This window comes from Chanodichthys erythropterus, chromosome 11 (assembly GCF_024489055.1).
Source record: "Chanodichthys erythropterus isolate Z2021 chromosome 11, ASM2448905v1, whole genome shotgun sequence".
Classification (NCBI taxonomy): domain Eukaryota; kingdom Metazoa; phylum Chordata; class Actinopteri; order Cypriniformes; family Xenocyprididae; genus Chanodichthys; species Chanodichthys erythropterus.
Window position 1 is genome coordinate 51,056,404 of NC_090231.1, and position 15,809 is coordinate 51,072,212.

Below are 15,809 nucleotides of genomic sequence, written 5' to 3' on the forward strand. Positions count from 1 at the left end.
TCTGCCATATTGAAGTAAATGAAAAACAGTTTTTTCGCTACTCCTCCTACAAATTTTGGTCAATTTTGTCCAAAATCAGCTCAGATGATCTTTGGACCAAGCCGCACAGAAATGACTGAACAGATTTTTGATATTCACTACCATTTCCGAGATATTCATCTCTGAATGTGACCTTGCTTGTGTTTGTTGTCTTATGCTAGTTAGCTTAGCACCGTAATTGCTTAGCATGCTAAACTATTGCTATTCTTTCTAATGTGGTCTTCAGTCAACAGGTTAACCAAAACTTAGTTGGCATTAAATAACTTTGCATACTAATATGGTTAACATGCTATGAAGCTTTTTTTTTTTTTTTGTGAACTCTTTCTCACACTGAAACCTCTGCTTAGCATACTGATGAACTTGCATGGCTGATTAGCTCAATGTGTTACGCCATGGATCCCGAATGCTCTGCATCGTGGGTTCGAAACTCAGTGTGACACATGCCCAGACCGCATGAGGTACTGTGGCAGGAAAAGATGCAGAACTTGTGTCTGTTCTAGGCATTCTGCCTAAAACTGGTCTAATCTGAAGCTATCACATGCAATTCCTTTATGTCCAAATTCGTAGTTATTCTTCTTCCCCCTGTATGGTAATCAATGAACCATAAGAAGGAAAATTATCAAATTTGGCATGCTTGTAGTGATAGTAATTAAAAGTAATTTGACCAACTTTGGAGTATCTAGGACTTAGTCTATAGCGCCACCACCAGTTCAAATATTCACTTTTGTAAAGGTTATAACTTTTGAACCCTTTGTTCCAGAAAAATGAATGTCAATACAACTGATTCCTCTCTTCATACTGATCACATTCAATATCTTACATTAAGTCTCCACCCAGTACAGTAGTGGCCATTTTGAAAAGTACAGTATTCCGTTTTTTCGCTACTCCTCCTTCAAAATTTGTCCAATTTTGTCCAAACTTTGATCAAGTGATCTTTGGTCTGAGCCGCACAGAAATGACTGAACAGATTTTTTTTATTCATCTTTGTTCAAAAGTTATGATGTCACGAAGTTAACAAGGTTGACCCAAAATTGCTATAGAGGCTGTATCTCGGCCAAACTTTGAGCAATCAAAACTAAAATTGGTACACTTGATCAAGACCATGATCTGAGGTTCCATGCCAAATTTGGGAACAGCGCCACCTACAGGTCATGAGATCTGAAAAATGGCTATTTTGGCCAATAACTTTTGAACACTATTAGAAAATCAAGATCTTGGTGTCTATGGATTCCCTGTGCCATGCCGAATCTGAGGATATCGAATTTGTCAACATCGGATGAACCACGTGTCTGCCATTTTGAATTTTGTCATAAATTGCAATAACTTTTAAACAATTTGACATATCATCACAAAATTTGGTACATATGACCATCAGAGTGTCCTGAAGGTACATGAGAAGTTTCAGCACAGCGCCACCTAGTGTTCCACAGATATAATGATTTTTGCAAAATTGCTTATAACTTTTGAAAACATTATCCAAAATTTGTCTGCTTTATGTCATTTTATTCCCTGGCTTATGCCGATTCCGACAATGTGTCATTTGTCATTTTCCTTAAATGTACCTGTCTGCCATATTGAATTAAATCAAAAACAGTTTTTTCGCTACTCCTCCCACAAATTTTGGTCAATTTTGTCCAAAATCAGCTCAGATGATCTTTGGACCGAGCCGCACAGAAATGACTGAACGGATTTTTGATATTCGCTACCATTCCCAAGATATTCATCTCTGAATGTGACCTTGCTTGTGTTTGTTGTCTTATACTAGTTAGCTTAGCACAGTAATTGCTTAGCATGCTAAACTATTGCTATTCTTTCTAATGTGGTCTTCAGTCAACAGGTTAACCAAAACTTAGTTGGCATTAAATAACTTTGCATACTAATATGGTTAACATGCTATGAAGCTTTTTTTTGTGAACTCTTTCTCACACTGAAACCTCTGCTTAGCATACTGATGAACTTGCATGGCTGATTAGCTCAATGTGTTACGCCACGGATCCCGAATGCTCTGCATCGTGGGTTCGAAACTCAGTGTGACACATGCCCAGACCGCATGAGGTACTGTGGCAGGAAAAGATGCAGAACTTGTGTCTGTTCTAGGCATTCTGCCTAAAACTGGTCTAATCTGAAGCTATCACATGCAATTCCTTTATGTCCAAATTCGTAGTTATTCTTCTTCCCCCTGTATGGTAATCAATGAACCATAAGAAGGAAAATTATCAAATTTGGCATGCTTGTAGTGATAGTAATTAAAAGTAATTTGACCAACTTTGGAGTATCTAGGACTAAGACTAAGTCTATAGCGCCACCACCAGTTCAAATATTCACTTTTGTAAAGGTTATAACTTTTGAACCCTTTGTTCCAGAAAAATGAATGTCAATACAACTGATTCCTCTCTTCATACTGATCACATTCAATATCTTACATTAAGACTCCACCCAGTACAGTAGTGGCCATTTTGAAAAGTACAGTATTCCATTTTTTCACTACTCCTCCTACAATTTTTGTCCAATTTTGTCCAAAATCAGCTCAGGTGATCTTTGGACCGAGCCGCACAGAAATGACTGAATGGATTTTTGATATTCGTTACCATTCCCAAGATATTCATCTCTGAATGTGACCTTGCTTGTGTTTGTTGTCTTATGCTAGTTAGCTTAGCATGCTAATTGCTTAGCATGCTAACCAGTTGTCATTCTCTTTAATGTGGCTCTTCAGCTATCAAGTTAACCATGAGCTTCATTAGCATTAAGTTAGCTTAGCATGCTAATATGGTTAGCATGCTAAGTAATGCTTTTTTGTAAATTCTTTCTTACACTAAAAGTTCTCTTCCACAGATTGTTGAATGTGCATCCTCAAGTAGCTCAATGTGTAAAGCCAGTTACCTGATGAGCTCTGCACCCCAAGATAGTGGGTTCGAATCCCAGGTGGAGCGGTTTTATGAAATAGTGTGTTTTGATTCCTTTACTGCCTCTTGGATTAGAAATAAATGCTTTTTGTTTCATGCTGTGTTCATTTTCATCTAAGCTTATGTACATAAGTTCTGAGTTCATTTTCGCCCGTAATTCTGAACCAGCTGTTTCATGTTTGTTCATTTTCTGCTGTTTTTCCTCTTCCTGCTCTGTATTGCGCTACAGCATGATGAGCTGCAGAATGATCTAAAGTAGTTATTAAATATAACATTCAGTGCAGTTTTATTTAAAAATTCTTCATTTTGAGTTCATTTTCACATGAACTAATGAACTTCGGCAGGTGTGCCAACATTCACCTGCACAGTGGCGCAATGAGTTGAGAAATGGACATTGGACTCGGAGGTTGTGGGTTCGAATCCCGTGTGGGGTGCCTTTATACAATTGTGTGTAATGAGTCATTTTGATACCTTTTTTATCCAAATAAGCATTGTACTAATCTTTATTCCTCTTGAATGAGATACAAGTGTTTTTAGTTCATTCCGTGTTCATTCTCTGAACTTCTATTAATTTTCATTTCATTTCCACCTGTCCTTCTGAACGAGCTGTTTAGCATGTACATTCAATTTCTGCTGTTTTTGCTCTTCCTGCTCCGTATTGCGCTACTGCCCCTTCTGGGGCTTGGCCCCGAATTGCTGCTTGCAGCTATATTGATTATTGTTATTATAATTATTATATAATTATAAGCAAGAGGTAACTTGATCTTTAAGTTTAAGGCAGTAATTTGACACACAAGAAACTCGTATATGTGAAAATCAAAACAAGATTTATTGACTACTTCTAATGATTACAGGAAACTAAGGCTAAACACACACACACACACACACACACACACACACACACACACACACACACACACACACACATACATGCACACACATTCGCGGAGTTGATGAGTTATGAAAAGTCCCAAGTTCAGTGCTAACTTAACTTATAACCTGAGGAAAATCACAAAAGCAGAGCTTTGGCTTGATTCTTTAGGTTTAAAGGAGTTTCACCAGTTTCCAGCAAGAGAGAGAGAAGTTTGCTTGTACCTGCGTTTGCTCTGACAGCTGAGGTAATCAGGTTGTTCCGTGACTCGTGTACAGCAGAGTCCCGTTCTGGATTGGCTGTCTTTCAGGTGACGTCTTCTCGGGAAAGCCCTGTGGGTGGCGCGGAAGCTTTGAAGGATGTTGCTGTTCTGATTTGAGCGTCTGGCTTGAGCGGCTCTCTTCTTGGGAGACTTTGGTCAGGTATTTCAGAGGGTTTTGGAGTCTGGATGTGACGGCTGTTGAATGATCAGCGGCGTGGCTCGTAGTCGGAATCGGCGGCTGTTAGATGGAAAATCAGCCCCGATAAAGGATCTTCTCAACTTCTTCTTTTCAGCATGACGCAAGCAACTTTTCAGCCGTGGTCAAAGTATTTCTGACCGACTTCTGACTTCCAGCTTCTGACTCTGAGCTTATTTCATATTTTTTCTGACTTTAGCTTGTTCGGACAGCATAGTTTTAAAGGAGCAATTCTGGCTCCATCCTTCAGATGCGATCCTCCAATGAGACGTTGCTACGGAGATTAGACACGCCTCATCTATTGTCTATTGATCACATCGCGTGATATCTGCAGAACATTCTCCTGTTTTATTAACAACTTTATAAAGTTTCTTAATATTTTCCTGATACTGAATTTCAATGTTTCATTCACACAGAATTACAGAGAATTATAAATTCTGCATTTAGAGCTCAAACACGACACACTTCTTACACACATATTACTAGACTGACCTAATTAAAACAATGATTATAAGAGAAAGAAGATGCATCCAGGAATACAAACATACAATGCATTGAATCCAACATGTTAGTAATCACATCATATCAAGTGTTATTCTGGATATAGTTAATACTTTAAGTAATCGACAATTGTCCCTTTTGAGATTCAAGATTGAGTCCTTAAGCATAGTTTAAACTTTGACCGGAGTCACGAGTGACCGGGTCAGGATGGATTGCTCACACAAGGGAGGTATTGATAGGACAGATTCGTCTTTAAATCCGTTGATGGGTGTTTTCCTGTTCCGTCCGATAATACAAGAGGGTTTTGTGAGAGAATCAATAGATTTAATGTGATCAGACCCACGTGATAGGTTCTGATTAGTTTATTGCTGATGAGCAAAGAAGTCCTTTAGAGTCCTTTGTTAAAAGAAGTCGCGTCATCACTTCTGTTAAGGCTAGGTTTTTCCTGTCAGGAAATGGATCTTTTGGACCAAATGACGCTTTGTTCAATCATGCCTTTTGCTGATAAAGCCATTTGGTAACGTCTGTCGAACGGGTCCCTACAGTTTCGTTTTTTTTTGTCAGGGTCAAATTTTCAAAGAGCAGTTTCTTTCATCTCCAGGTCTGAAGAGGGCTCGGAGAGTAATGGGAGGAGAAAAACCTCTCCACTCTCATCCCCCTCTTCTATCACCAGCAGGCAGCAGCTCGCGGTTCGAGAAGGCAACCAAAGCCTCTCCTGTGCCCTCTGTCCAACCGTGGAACCAGGTAGGTATTGCACAGCACACTCAGACCCCGCTACGGGGCGCCTCGCAAAGAGAGCCCCCCGAGCCGCTTCCCTGCGTTCCACTTCACTGCCCCAGTGCAGGTACACCTATGATACCTTTGATCCAACTTGCACAGTCTCTGGGAGCCTGGTTAGCGCTCCCCAGTCCGTCTCGCTGGCTTATAGGACCATCAGGCTCGGCTATGCATCAGTCCGCCCAGCTTCCCTCCAAGTTCAGGGGCGTCCACTTCACTGCAGTGAAAGCTGTCGATGCCCATGTCTTTCGTGCGGAGATCATGGTCCTACTGGTGAAGGATGCAATAGAGCCGGTCCCTCCAGCCGATATGAGGTCAGGGTTCTACAGTCCCTACTTCATTGTACCCAAGGAAAGCGGTGGGTTACGTCTGATCTTGGACCTACGAGTTTTGAATCGGAGCCTCCACAAGCTACCGTTCAAAATGCTCACGCAGAAATGCATTTTCACGTGCATCCGTCCCCAAGATTGGTTTCCAGCGATCAACCTGAAGGAAGCGTACTTTCATACTCGCATACTCGATTCTCCCTCGACATAGGCCGTTCCTGCGCTTTGCGTTCAAGGGTTGAGTATATCAGTACAAGGTCCTACCCTTCGGGCCGGTCCTGTCTCCCTGCGTTTTCATGAAAGTCGTGGAGGGAGCCCTTGTTCCAATGAGAGAGCAGGGTGATCTGCTTGAATACGTTCAAAGGCAGGACAGCGGTCCCACTGAAATTCTTTCAGAGGCTCCTGGGGCATATGGCAGCCGCAGCGGCAGAAACCCAGCTCAGTTTGCTTCATATGAGACCGCTTCAGCACTGGCTTCACGGCTGAGTCCAGAGATGGGCATGGCAATGTGGCACGTTCCAAGTGGCAATCACTCCAGAATGCCGCCAAGTCTTCAACCCGTGGTCGGACACCTTGTTTCTTTGGGTGGGAGTGCACCTAGAGCAGGTGTCCTGACATGCTGTGGTGTTCACAGATACCTCTGCCACCAGCTGGGGTGCCATCTACAATGGGCATACAGTATCAGGGGTGTGGACGGGCCCCCAACTGCATTGGCACGTCAACTGCATCGAGTTGCTAGCAGTACACCTTGCCCTGAGCTGCCTGAAAGGGCTGTTACAGGGCAAGCATGTGCTGGTCCGTATGGACAACACTGCGAACGTTGCGTACATCAACCGTCAGGGTGGTCTACGCTCCCGTTGCATGTCGCAACTCGCCCACCATCTCATCCTTTGCAGTCAGAAGCATCTGTCCCCAGTGTGCTCAACCGTGTGGCCGACGAGCTCTCACGAGCTGCGCTGCCGGGAGAGGGGCGACTCCACCCCCAGGTGGTCCAGCTGATTTGGAAAGAGTTCGGAGAGGCTCAGGTAGACCTGTTTGCCTCCCCAGAAACCTCGCATTGCCAGCTATTTTACTCCCTGTTCAAGGGAACACTCAGTACAGATGCACTGGCACACAGCTGGCCCAGGGTTCTCTGCTGCACAGAAGCAGATGGAGGTGATTAAGCACATCCTGCCCCGGCTGCCTGCTGCTGCTCCCACATTGCCACCGGCTGCAGCCCCCCGCCTTCTCATCGCTGAGTGTGCCCCCCTGTAGCTTCCACCTCCGCCACCGCACGGTCTCAGCAGCAGCCTCCACTTAGCCTGCAGCATGGAGCCGGCCACAGGAAAGAGGCACATCTAGTCTCCACCCCTGTCAGACCTTCTGAGTGTAAGAGCAAGCGCCCTGACATTGGTGGCCCAGAGGTGGAGGGAGCAGCTGTTTGGGGGATGGTGAGCACACCACTCCTTTCCCCGGCGGTGGGCCAGGAGGAGAATCCTTTGTTTAGTTTTATTTCTGTTCCCAAGTACCCAAATTGTCATTAAAAACCAGTTTCCTCTATCTCTGGGCCCCAAGAGGGCCTCTCTGGGCCTTTCCCATCCCCCTCTCCTAACGCCTTGTCACACACCCCCTGCCAAACCGTGGGACCAGGTAAGTGTTGTCGCTCACTCAAACCCCCAACCTGGGACTCTGTACCTTCCGGGTCGAGTCCCTGTGCTCCACCTCGCTGCCCCACTATGTCTGTGGTCCCTCTGACCCCGCTCGTGCGGTCCCTGGTGCCCTGGCTAGCGCTCCCCAGCCCGTCTCACTGGCTCATTCGGATCATCAGACTCGGCGATGTAATTCAGTTTGTGAACCCCCCACCCCCCAAGTTTAGGGACATTCTGTTCACCTCTGTGCTGGATAAGGACGCTCCTGTCAGAAGTCCAAGCCCTACTGTCAAAGGATGCGATAGAGCCAGTCCTTCCAGCCAACAAGAAGTCAGGGTTCTACAGTCCCTACTTCATTGTACCTAAGAAAGGCAGTGGATTACGGCCAATCCTGGATTTTTGAATCAGGCCCTTCACAAGCTGCCGTTCAAGATGCTAACGCAGAAATGCATTTTCGATTGCATCTGTCCCTGCGATTGGTTTGCATCAGATTGAGATTGGCAGCTGCAGTAACACCGCTTGGATTGCTTCATATGAAGTTACTTCAGCACTGGCTTCACAGTTGAGTCCCAATAACAATAACAATCACCCCAGCCAGTCACTAGACCTTCAGCCGTGGTCAGACCTTGCATTTCTACAGGCAGGAGCTCCCCTAAAACAAGCGTCCAGGCATGCTGTTGTCTCGACAGATGGCTCCACCACCAGTCTGGGTGCCACGTTCAACGGGCATGCAACCTCTGGCATTTGGACAGGACCCTTACTGCATTGGCACATCAACTGCCTCGAGTTGCTTGCAGTACAGCTTGCGCTGGCTGCTTCAAATCGCTGCTACAAGGCAAGCACATACTGGTCTGTACAGACAGCACTGCAGCTGCTGTGTGCATCAACCATCAAGGAAGAGACATTCACTTCCTAAAGACTGGATAAGTGTGATTATCTTGCTCCTCAGGTGAGTTCCTTAGCTTACAAAACATTTTGGAGTTCCTCCAGCACCCTGCAGCAGTCAGACGTGGCGGAGACATCTGATGCCAGGCCTAACACTTGTAAGTATGCCAGTGGTTGACTGTGCTAGGCCAGGTGCCCATATGCTGTGATCCCTATGCCAATACATATATACATGTACACATACAATATGGTATGTGTATTCTTCCACAGTATGTCTCCTCTCTTGGCAAGCCGTGTCTTTTCCTAAGCAGAGTTCGCTCTGCCTCTGTGCTGAAATTGACTTCACCCTAACTAGGCTGAATCTACCAAGGAGACCTTCCATATGTAGCATTGCACTAATGGTCAGTCCATATGTGTCCCCTTTTGGTAGGGATCCCAATTCGTCAGTTCAGTTCTGACATCATGTCAAACGCGATTGACTGAAAGAAAACATATAGGTTACTATTGACGTTGTGTTCCATCGGCACAATTGCTGCACCACCGCTGAGCAGCTATGTCATTATTACAATTTAAATAATCTGTACTATTTGAATATATTTTGAAATGTATTTTATTCCTGTGATGCAAAGCTGAATTTTTATCATCGTTACTCTAGTTTTCAGTGTCCCATGATCCTTCAGAAATAATTATAATATGCTGATTTGCTGCTCAAGAAACATTTCTTATTATTATCAATGTTGAAAACAGTTGTGCTGCTTCAAATTTTTGTGGAAACAGTGATTCTGATGTGACATTGAAGACTGGATAATGGATGCTGAAAATTCAGCTTTGCCATCACAGGAATAAATTTCATTTTAAAATGATTGTTCAAATAGAAAACAGTTATTTTGAATTGTAAATATACTGTTTAACAGTAATTATGTATTAATGTAAATACATAATTACTGTTTTTTTTTGTTTTTTTTTGATTGGTAGTATACATGTCCACACTGGTACTTTTCTTGTTTCTGCAGTTCTTGATATGCAAACGTAAGCTGGAGAGCAAGAAGGATGCCCTTCTAATTTTGTCAAAAGAGCTGGACACCTGTCAGCAGGAGAGAGACCAGTACAAACTGATGGCCAACCAGCTGCGAGAGATACACCAGGGCTTGAAGAAGAAATACAGAGAACTAATTGTGTGTCTCTAGAGGCATATTATGCATTATAATTAATAGTTTCTTGGCTTTGTAGTTCCTCAGAATTTTTACAATGTATTTCAGGATGGTGAATCTTCACTTCCCCCAGAAAAACGTAATCAGGTCAGTTGATTTATACATGATTGTGTTATTTAACTTTTAAAGTTTTGCAGGTCATTACTATTCTCTTTCTCTCTGCTTTTCTGTCTTTCCCTTTGTCTCAGGTGAATTTGGCTCAGTTGTTGATGGATTCGAGGGAGAGAAATAAGAAGCTAGTTGAAGAGGTGAAGGAACTTACACAGAGACTCAGTGAGACCCAGGGAGACAATAAGGTACACTTAAAATTATTCAAAAATAGGTATGTTTGCATCCAAATTTGTGAATGAAACTTATTTGATAAATTGGAATATTGTATATAACATCTGTGAATAAAGCACTGTTTCCATCCCATGCGTTCAAGAGAACAAAATCTATATATATATGTGTGTGTATTCTTTTCTTATCCCTGCTGTTATCATCTCTTCATAGCTGTTAAGAATGACCATCACAAAACAGAGGCTTGGAGATGATGAAGCCGGTGTCAGACATTTCCCTGCTCATGAGCGTGAGGATCTGGTCAGGCAACTGGAGAAAGCAGCGCTGCATGTGCGTCTTTTAAGTTGTATCTAATTCTCATCCTTATTTATTAGACATCTCAGGTTCTACTGAATGAGAAAAAATATTCTTCTTGCTCTTTCTTGTGTCCTAATCATATATTTTCACTATCATGTCCGTAAATCAAAATACTGCTTTGTGAGAATATCCACCGGTATTGTTTTTTTTTAAGAGAGAAGAGCTTGAACACAGTCTGAAGACTGTGAGTGACGAACTGCAGGATATAAAGGCAGAGAGGACTGTGTTCAAGGAGAAAGCTGAACGTCTCAACCTTGAGCTGAACCACATCCTGGGTGGCCAGGAGAAGCGCATCATTGACGTGGACGCCCTCTGCATGGAGAACAAGTAAGGGAGTGTTAATGTAGCTTGTCAGATCTTCATTATAATGAAGTGATTCTAAAAAAATATGTTTCCAAGGCCTCCTCTTGTCCACAGCGATACTACATGGCCCACTCATGTAGGCTAGGTTTCTAGGTTTCATCTTCTGTAATAAATGAGTTTTGTTTTCAAAAGTTTTTCAATTTACAAAAAAATAAAATTGTCCATAGATTAAAATAAGTAACTGAAAAAAATTATAATTAAAATAAGCTACAAAATTAAAACATTAAAAAGCTGAATTTTGTTCAGGGATGTTTTACTTTTCCAGGTGTTTGTAATTTACTGGACAAGAATTTTTAAAAATAATTTTTTCTTACAATATTTTGGAGCTTTGCATAACTAGAAAATGTGAATTCTTAATAAAAATGCATAAGGTGTTTTTAAGATTTTATTAATTTACATGACATATAGAAATCATATTTTTAAAATTAGGCTTCCTCATATATCCATATTTTTCAAGCCCATGAGAATCCTGGTTCTTCAAAGAAAAATAAAAAATTATCCATTCTAGGTATATATGACTACCTTCTTTCAGCCAAACACAATCGAGTTATATTGACAAATATCCTGCCTCTTCCAAGCTTTATAATAGGAGTGAATGGTCCCCTTTTTTTTAAGCCCAAAAAAGTGCAACCATCCATCATAAAAGTAATCCATACAGCTCCAGGGGGTTAATAAAGGCAGGCATGTTGTCTTGATTTCAGTTTAGATGAGATGTGTTTTTTCATGTAACAAAAGGTTTTGTCATATTGCAGATACTTGCATGACAGATTAAAACAAGTTCAAGAGGAGGTCAGCCTGTTGAAGAGTAACATACAGAAATATAAGGTAAGGCTGTAAAATCTTATACACAGCTTTAATATTGTATTATTTCATTTGTATTATTTTATTATTTCAATATTGTATTTTTTTTTTCATCTTTTAGACTGCTCTGGATCGAAGAAGAAATCCTGATATTTCCGGCAAGTCTAACAGCAGCGCTCTTACTGGAGTTCTTTCTCCTAAACAAGGTGCTTGGGTCATGTGATTGCTTTTTTCTTACAAGGCTTGATGAACTGAACTGACAAAGAAGCAAAGAAATGTTGCTGTACAGCATATCAAGTGACTGCATACTGTTGTGTACATTTATTCACTCAAATACTGCTCTCTTCCTGCTGTTTGCAGTGCAAGGGTTTTTGTCAGAGGATAATGGTTGCAGTTTACCAGCCACACCTCAGTCTATCTCAGACCTGAAGTCTTTAGCGACAGCCTTACTGGAGACCATTCACGAGAAGAACATAATCATTCAACACCAAAGACAGACCAATAGGTTTGTGTGTATCTATATTTGCACTTACAGTTCAGAAATAGCCTGCACACTGAAAAACAAAATTGGTGAAGAAACAATTTTCACTCAGAAATCGCAAGTACATTTCAGACGGCAAGTAACGTACTGAATTAAACGTGACATTTTGAAGTAGAAAGGCTGAAATAGTATTTTCTTGTAAAAAGTACTCCAATAATATTTATTTACAACTTTTTACAACATTTTTTACAGTGCACTTTCAAATATAAACATTTAAAGGGATTGTTCACCCAAAAATAAAAAAATTCTGTCATGCAACTTCAAGTTGATAAGCCCCATTGACTTTCATAGTGTGGAAAAAAATAGGTCAGTGGAACCCATCAATTGTTTGGTTACCGACATTCTTCAAAATATCTTGTTTTGTGTTCAGCAGAACAAAGAAATTCATACAGGTTTGAAACAACTTGAGGGTGATTAAATCATGACAGAATTTTCATTTTTGGGTGAACTATCCCTTTAAATATCTTAGCTGCAGGTTTCGTACAAAAAGTTTTGAAAGAAAGATGTCTCATTTTTTTACATAGATTTTATATTGGGTGAATTTATTGTGCATTATAGAATTCTGGGAAACCGAGTTGCCGATTTGGAGAGAAAGTTGAAGACTCTGGAAATTTCAGGGCTTTGGAGTCTCCCAGGTAAGAGTTTTTTGCATGTTGACTATGTTTTTGTGCTTTCCATTTTTCATTTGTTGATATTTTTGTATTATTACTATAATTAATTATCCGTATACCCTCACATCATCAGATATGTAATTATCTTATATCTTTGTGTTTATTGGATAAAATTGTAGCTTTGAATGCAATAATGATATTCCAGTCTCTAGATTTGACTCAACAAAAAGTTGAAGCACAAAAAGTTACTGAACGAGTTACAACTTTAACCTTTATCAAAAAGTGCACTTTGTAATAATATCAAATTAAAAGTTTTACTTTAAAATGCATTTTAAATTTTTGTTTTAACAGTATTTTGTCGTGTTTTAAAGAGGTACACTTATTTTGATGTGTTGACTAACATACTAAAGCACATGTGAAGTTGTTGATTACAATTTTGAACTGCAGTGTGCTATTCGATAGTTCATTTAAAGTTAATATTTTTTAAATGTACTAAATTGAAATTTCAATAGATTCAATTGAAATGGCATTCAAGTATATTACATCCTGCACCATTTTATTGTCCACCAGGCAAAACTTGAAAAAGTCTGATCACTTAGAAATGTAATTCCATACTTGTACAATACCTGTAGTTAGAGTTGTTTCAAATCCCAGAGTATGAGTAACAGTAAAAGTGAAGGTTGACTTGGCAAGCTCCACTAATGAAATTTTAGTTTAGTTTCAATGTCCTCATTTAATTTTATATGGGCCATTTAATAAGTGGCCACATTGGCCTACTTTTGTAAAATACTAGTACAGGCACCAGTAAAAGAGAAGTACTTAGAGTCGCCGTCCACAAGAGGGTAGTAAAGCACTGTCACTGAAGCACAGATCAGACGCTCACATGTCATAAGACTGTCATTCTGCCGCCATAAAACTGACAAGCATCCATTACTGAAACTGATTGCCCACATTACAAACACATTTGGGGAATGTGGTATTATTAGGGAACTTTGTGGATGAGAGAGAGGATCACAACTCAGTCTTTGAAAGTGATCGAGTTGGTGGCCTTGCAGAAATGAACAGGAGAAATCAGTTTAAAGTGCACTCGCAATTTTTTTCCCTTCATTAAAGAAGTTTTAACTCTAAAGAAACGAATAGTCTTTTTGGTAAAATGTTTAAAGTCATTCACTTGAGATGGAGACTAAAAGTAAAGCTCATTTAGTGTGTGCCTCCTCGCCAATAGGTGTCAGTATTATACATATTGGCCAACATTAAACTTTTTCACAGAAGTGCATTTAATTGTATTAAATGTGCACTTGAAGTGTACTTCAGATCTTAAAAGTAGATAATATGTACTTGAAGATAATATAATAGCAATGAAATAAAAAGCCACTTCATTGTATTTAAAGAGACTACATTTCTTAACACACTTAAGTACACTTTAAAAGTACACTTAGTAATAATTTCAAATTAAAACCATTGTTTTAATAATCTTGTCATGTTTTAAAGAAGTACACTTATTTTGATTATTTTGAGTGACATACTAAAGCAAATTTAAAGTACTTGATTATAATTTGAACTGCAGTGTGTTATTCAATATTAGTTAATATATTTTAAATGTTAACAAAACTTCATAATTACAAATGTGTAATTCTAAATATATCTATATACATGACCTATAAGTTTCAATAGAAATGACATAAGTGTATTTTAGTTTCCCATAAATGATTGTTTGATGTTTAAAAAGAAAATATAAGTAATTTTGAAATTACATATAAAGATAAGTCCTATATATGTGGGTCAAAAAAGCACTCTACAGTTAATTTCATTGCAAATAACGTGCAGTTAAGTGTCTGAAAACTTTACATTCAGTTTTTAAATAAGTATATTTTTTAAAAGTATATTATTTCTGTAATGAGAACTATTTTTACAAGTATGCTAAAGTGTACTTAGCATGGACAGAGTGAATGCATTCAACAGAGGATGTTTTTTTTCCAGATCATGAACATCCTCGTCATTTTTTCTTGTTGTCTGTTTAGATGACAGGTTGTACTTGTTTCCTTGTTGACTAGTGCAGTCCTGTCAGAACAGCCTGTCTGACTTAAACTTGTTTTCCCCTTACGACTCTTTTTACCTGTCATCGCAATGACAAAACAACAAGTGAGAGAGATCATTTCTTGTTTGAAATGTGCCAGAAGTCACCATGAGAGGAAATTAGCAGTCTTCTGCCGCGACTTCTGTGACTTCCGAGCTGTACGATGTGACGCAAAGCTCGGTTTGTCCATAAAACTAGATGGTTTTGTTCCCCAGTGTGAGGCAGGGACAAGCAGTGAATGAATGGATGGATGGGCAGCTGCCAGGTGGGGATTGCCTCTCATCCATCCATCCTGTTTTGCACAGCGGGCTGTGAAGCAGCCGCAGTGAAGCTCCATGCTGTTCGGCATACAGAATTAGCCCGACTTTTTAATTAGCTCAGAAGCCGGTCTCCATAACACAACAATGACCTTTTCAAACAAAGGAAGTTGAGCTTAGAGTCGCTAAAGCATTATTTCGGTGCCTCTTTAAAATAAACCCTCTCTTGAGATCTTCAAGTAGTCCAGAGGACCATATGGAGGCGCACAGCTGCTGTCAGCTGTCAATCTAGGATCATTGCTGGAGATTTAGTGTGCCCAAAAAGTTTTTTTGCCACTCAAACCACTTAAAGTGACAAAAATGAAAATTTTGTCATAATTTACTCTTATACCTGTATGACTTTGTGAATCTGTCCATACATTAAAATGTTGTTTTGGATGCAATTAACTGGTTAAAAACTGGTTAATTTTTTTTTTTATTGATACTACTTGGTTTGATATTTTGTTATCTAAATGCAATGACATTTTAACCCTGTAAAGCCTGACATATTAAATTATAGTCAGAAAAATATATATTTTTTGAAATGCAACAGTTTGTTGAACCTTTAGACATATATATATTTATATACAGTCCAGTCCAGTCCAAAAGTTTGGAACCACTAAAATTTTTAATGTTTTTAAAAGAAGTTTCGTCTGCTCACCAAGGCTACATTTATTTAATTAAAAATACAGTAAAAACAGTAATATTGTGAAATATTATTACAATTTAAAATAACTGTTTTCTATTTGAATATATTTCACAAAGTAATTTATTCCTGTGATGGCAAAGCTGAATTTTCAGCATCATTACTCCAGTCTTCAGTGTCACACTGATCTGCTGCTCAAGAAACATTTAATGTGTACAATTGTACAAAATATTTGTGTA

General features: G+C 39.9%; 1 protein-coding gene across 3 annotated transcripts in view; it reads left to right on the top strand.

Annotated features, from left to right (window-relative positions):
- ccdc149a (coiled-coil domain containing 149a) overlaps window positions 1-15,809 on the top strand; it is a 36,405-nt gene that overhangs the window by 11,179 nt on the left and 9,417 nt on the right. For 2 of the 3 annotated variants that reach the window (XM_067401352.1, XM_067401353.1), the window contains exons 2-10: window positions 9,402-9,563; window positions 9,648-9,686; window positions 9,788-9,895; window positions 10,092-10,208; window positions 10,390-10,562; window positions 11,351-11,423; window positions 11,521-11,605; window positions 11,760-11,904; window positions 12,499-12,575. In XM_067401352.1, coding sequence (XP_067257453.1) covers window positions 9,402-9,563; window positions 9,648-9,686; window positions 9,788-9,895; window positions 10,092-10,208; window positions 10,390-10,562; window positions 11,351-11,423; window positions 11,521-11,605; window positions 11,760-11,904; window positions 12,499-12,575 — 979 coding nt within the window. The remainder of the gene's footprint in view (window positions 1-9,401; window positions 9,564-9,647; window positions 9,687-9,787; window positions 9,896-10,091; window positions 10,209-10,389; window positions 10,563-11,350; window positions 11,424-11,520; window positions 11,606-11,759; window positions 11,905-12,498; window positions 12,576-15,809) is intronic. The other variant, XM_067401354.1, reaches the window with a different exon arrangement.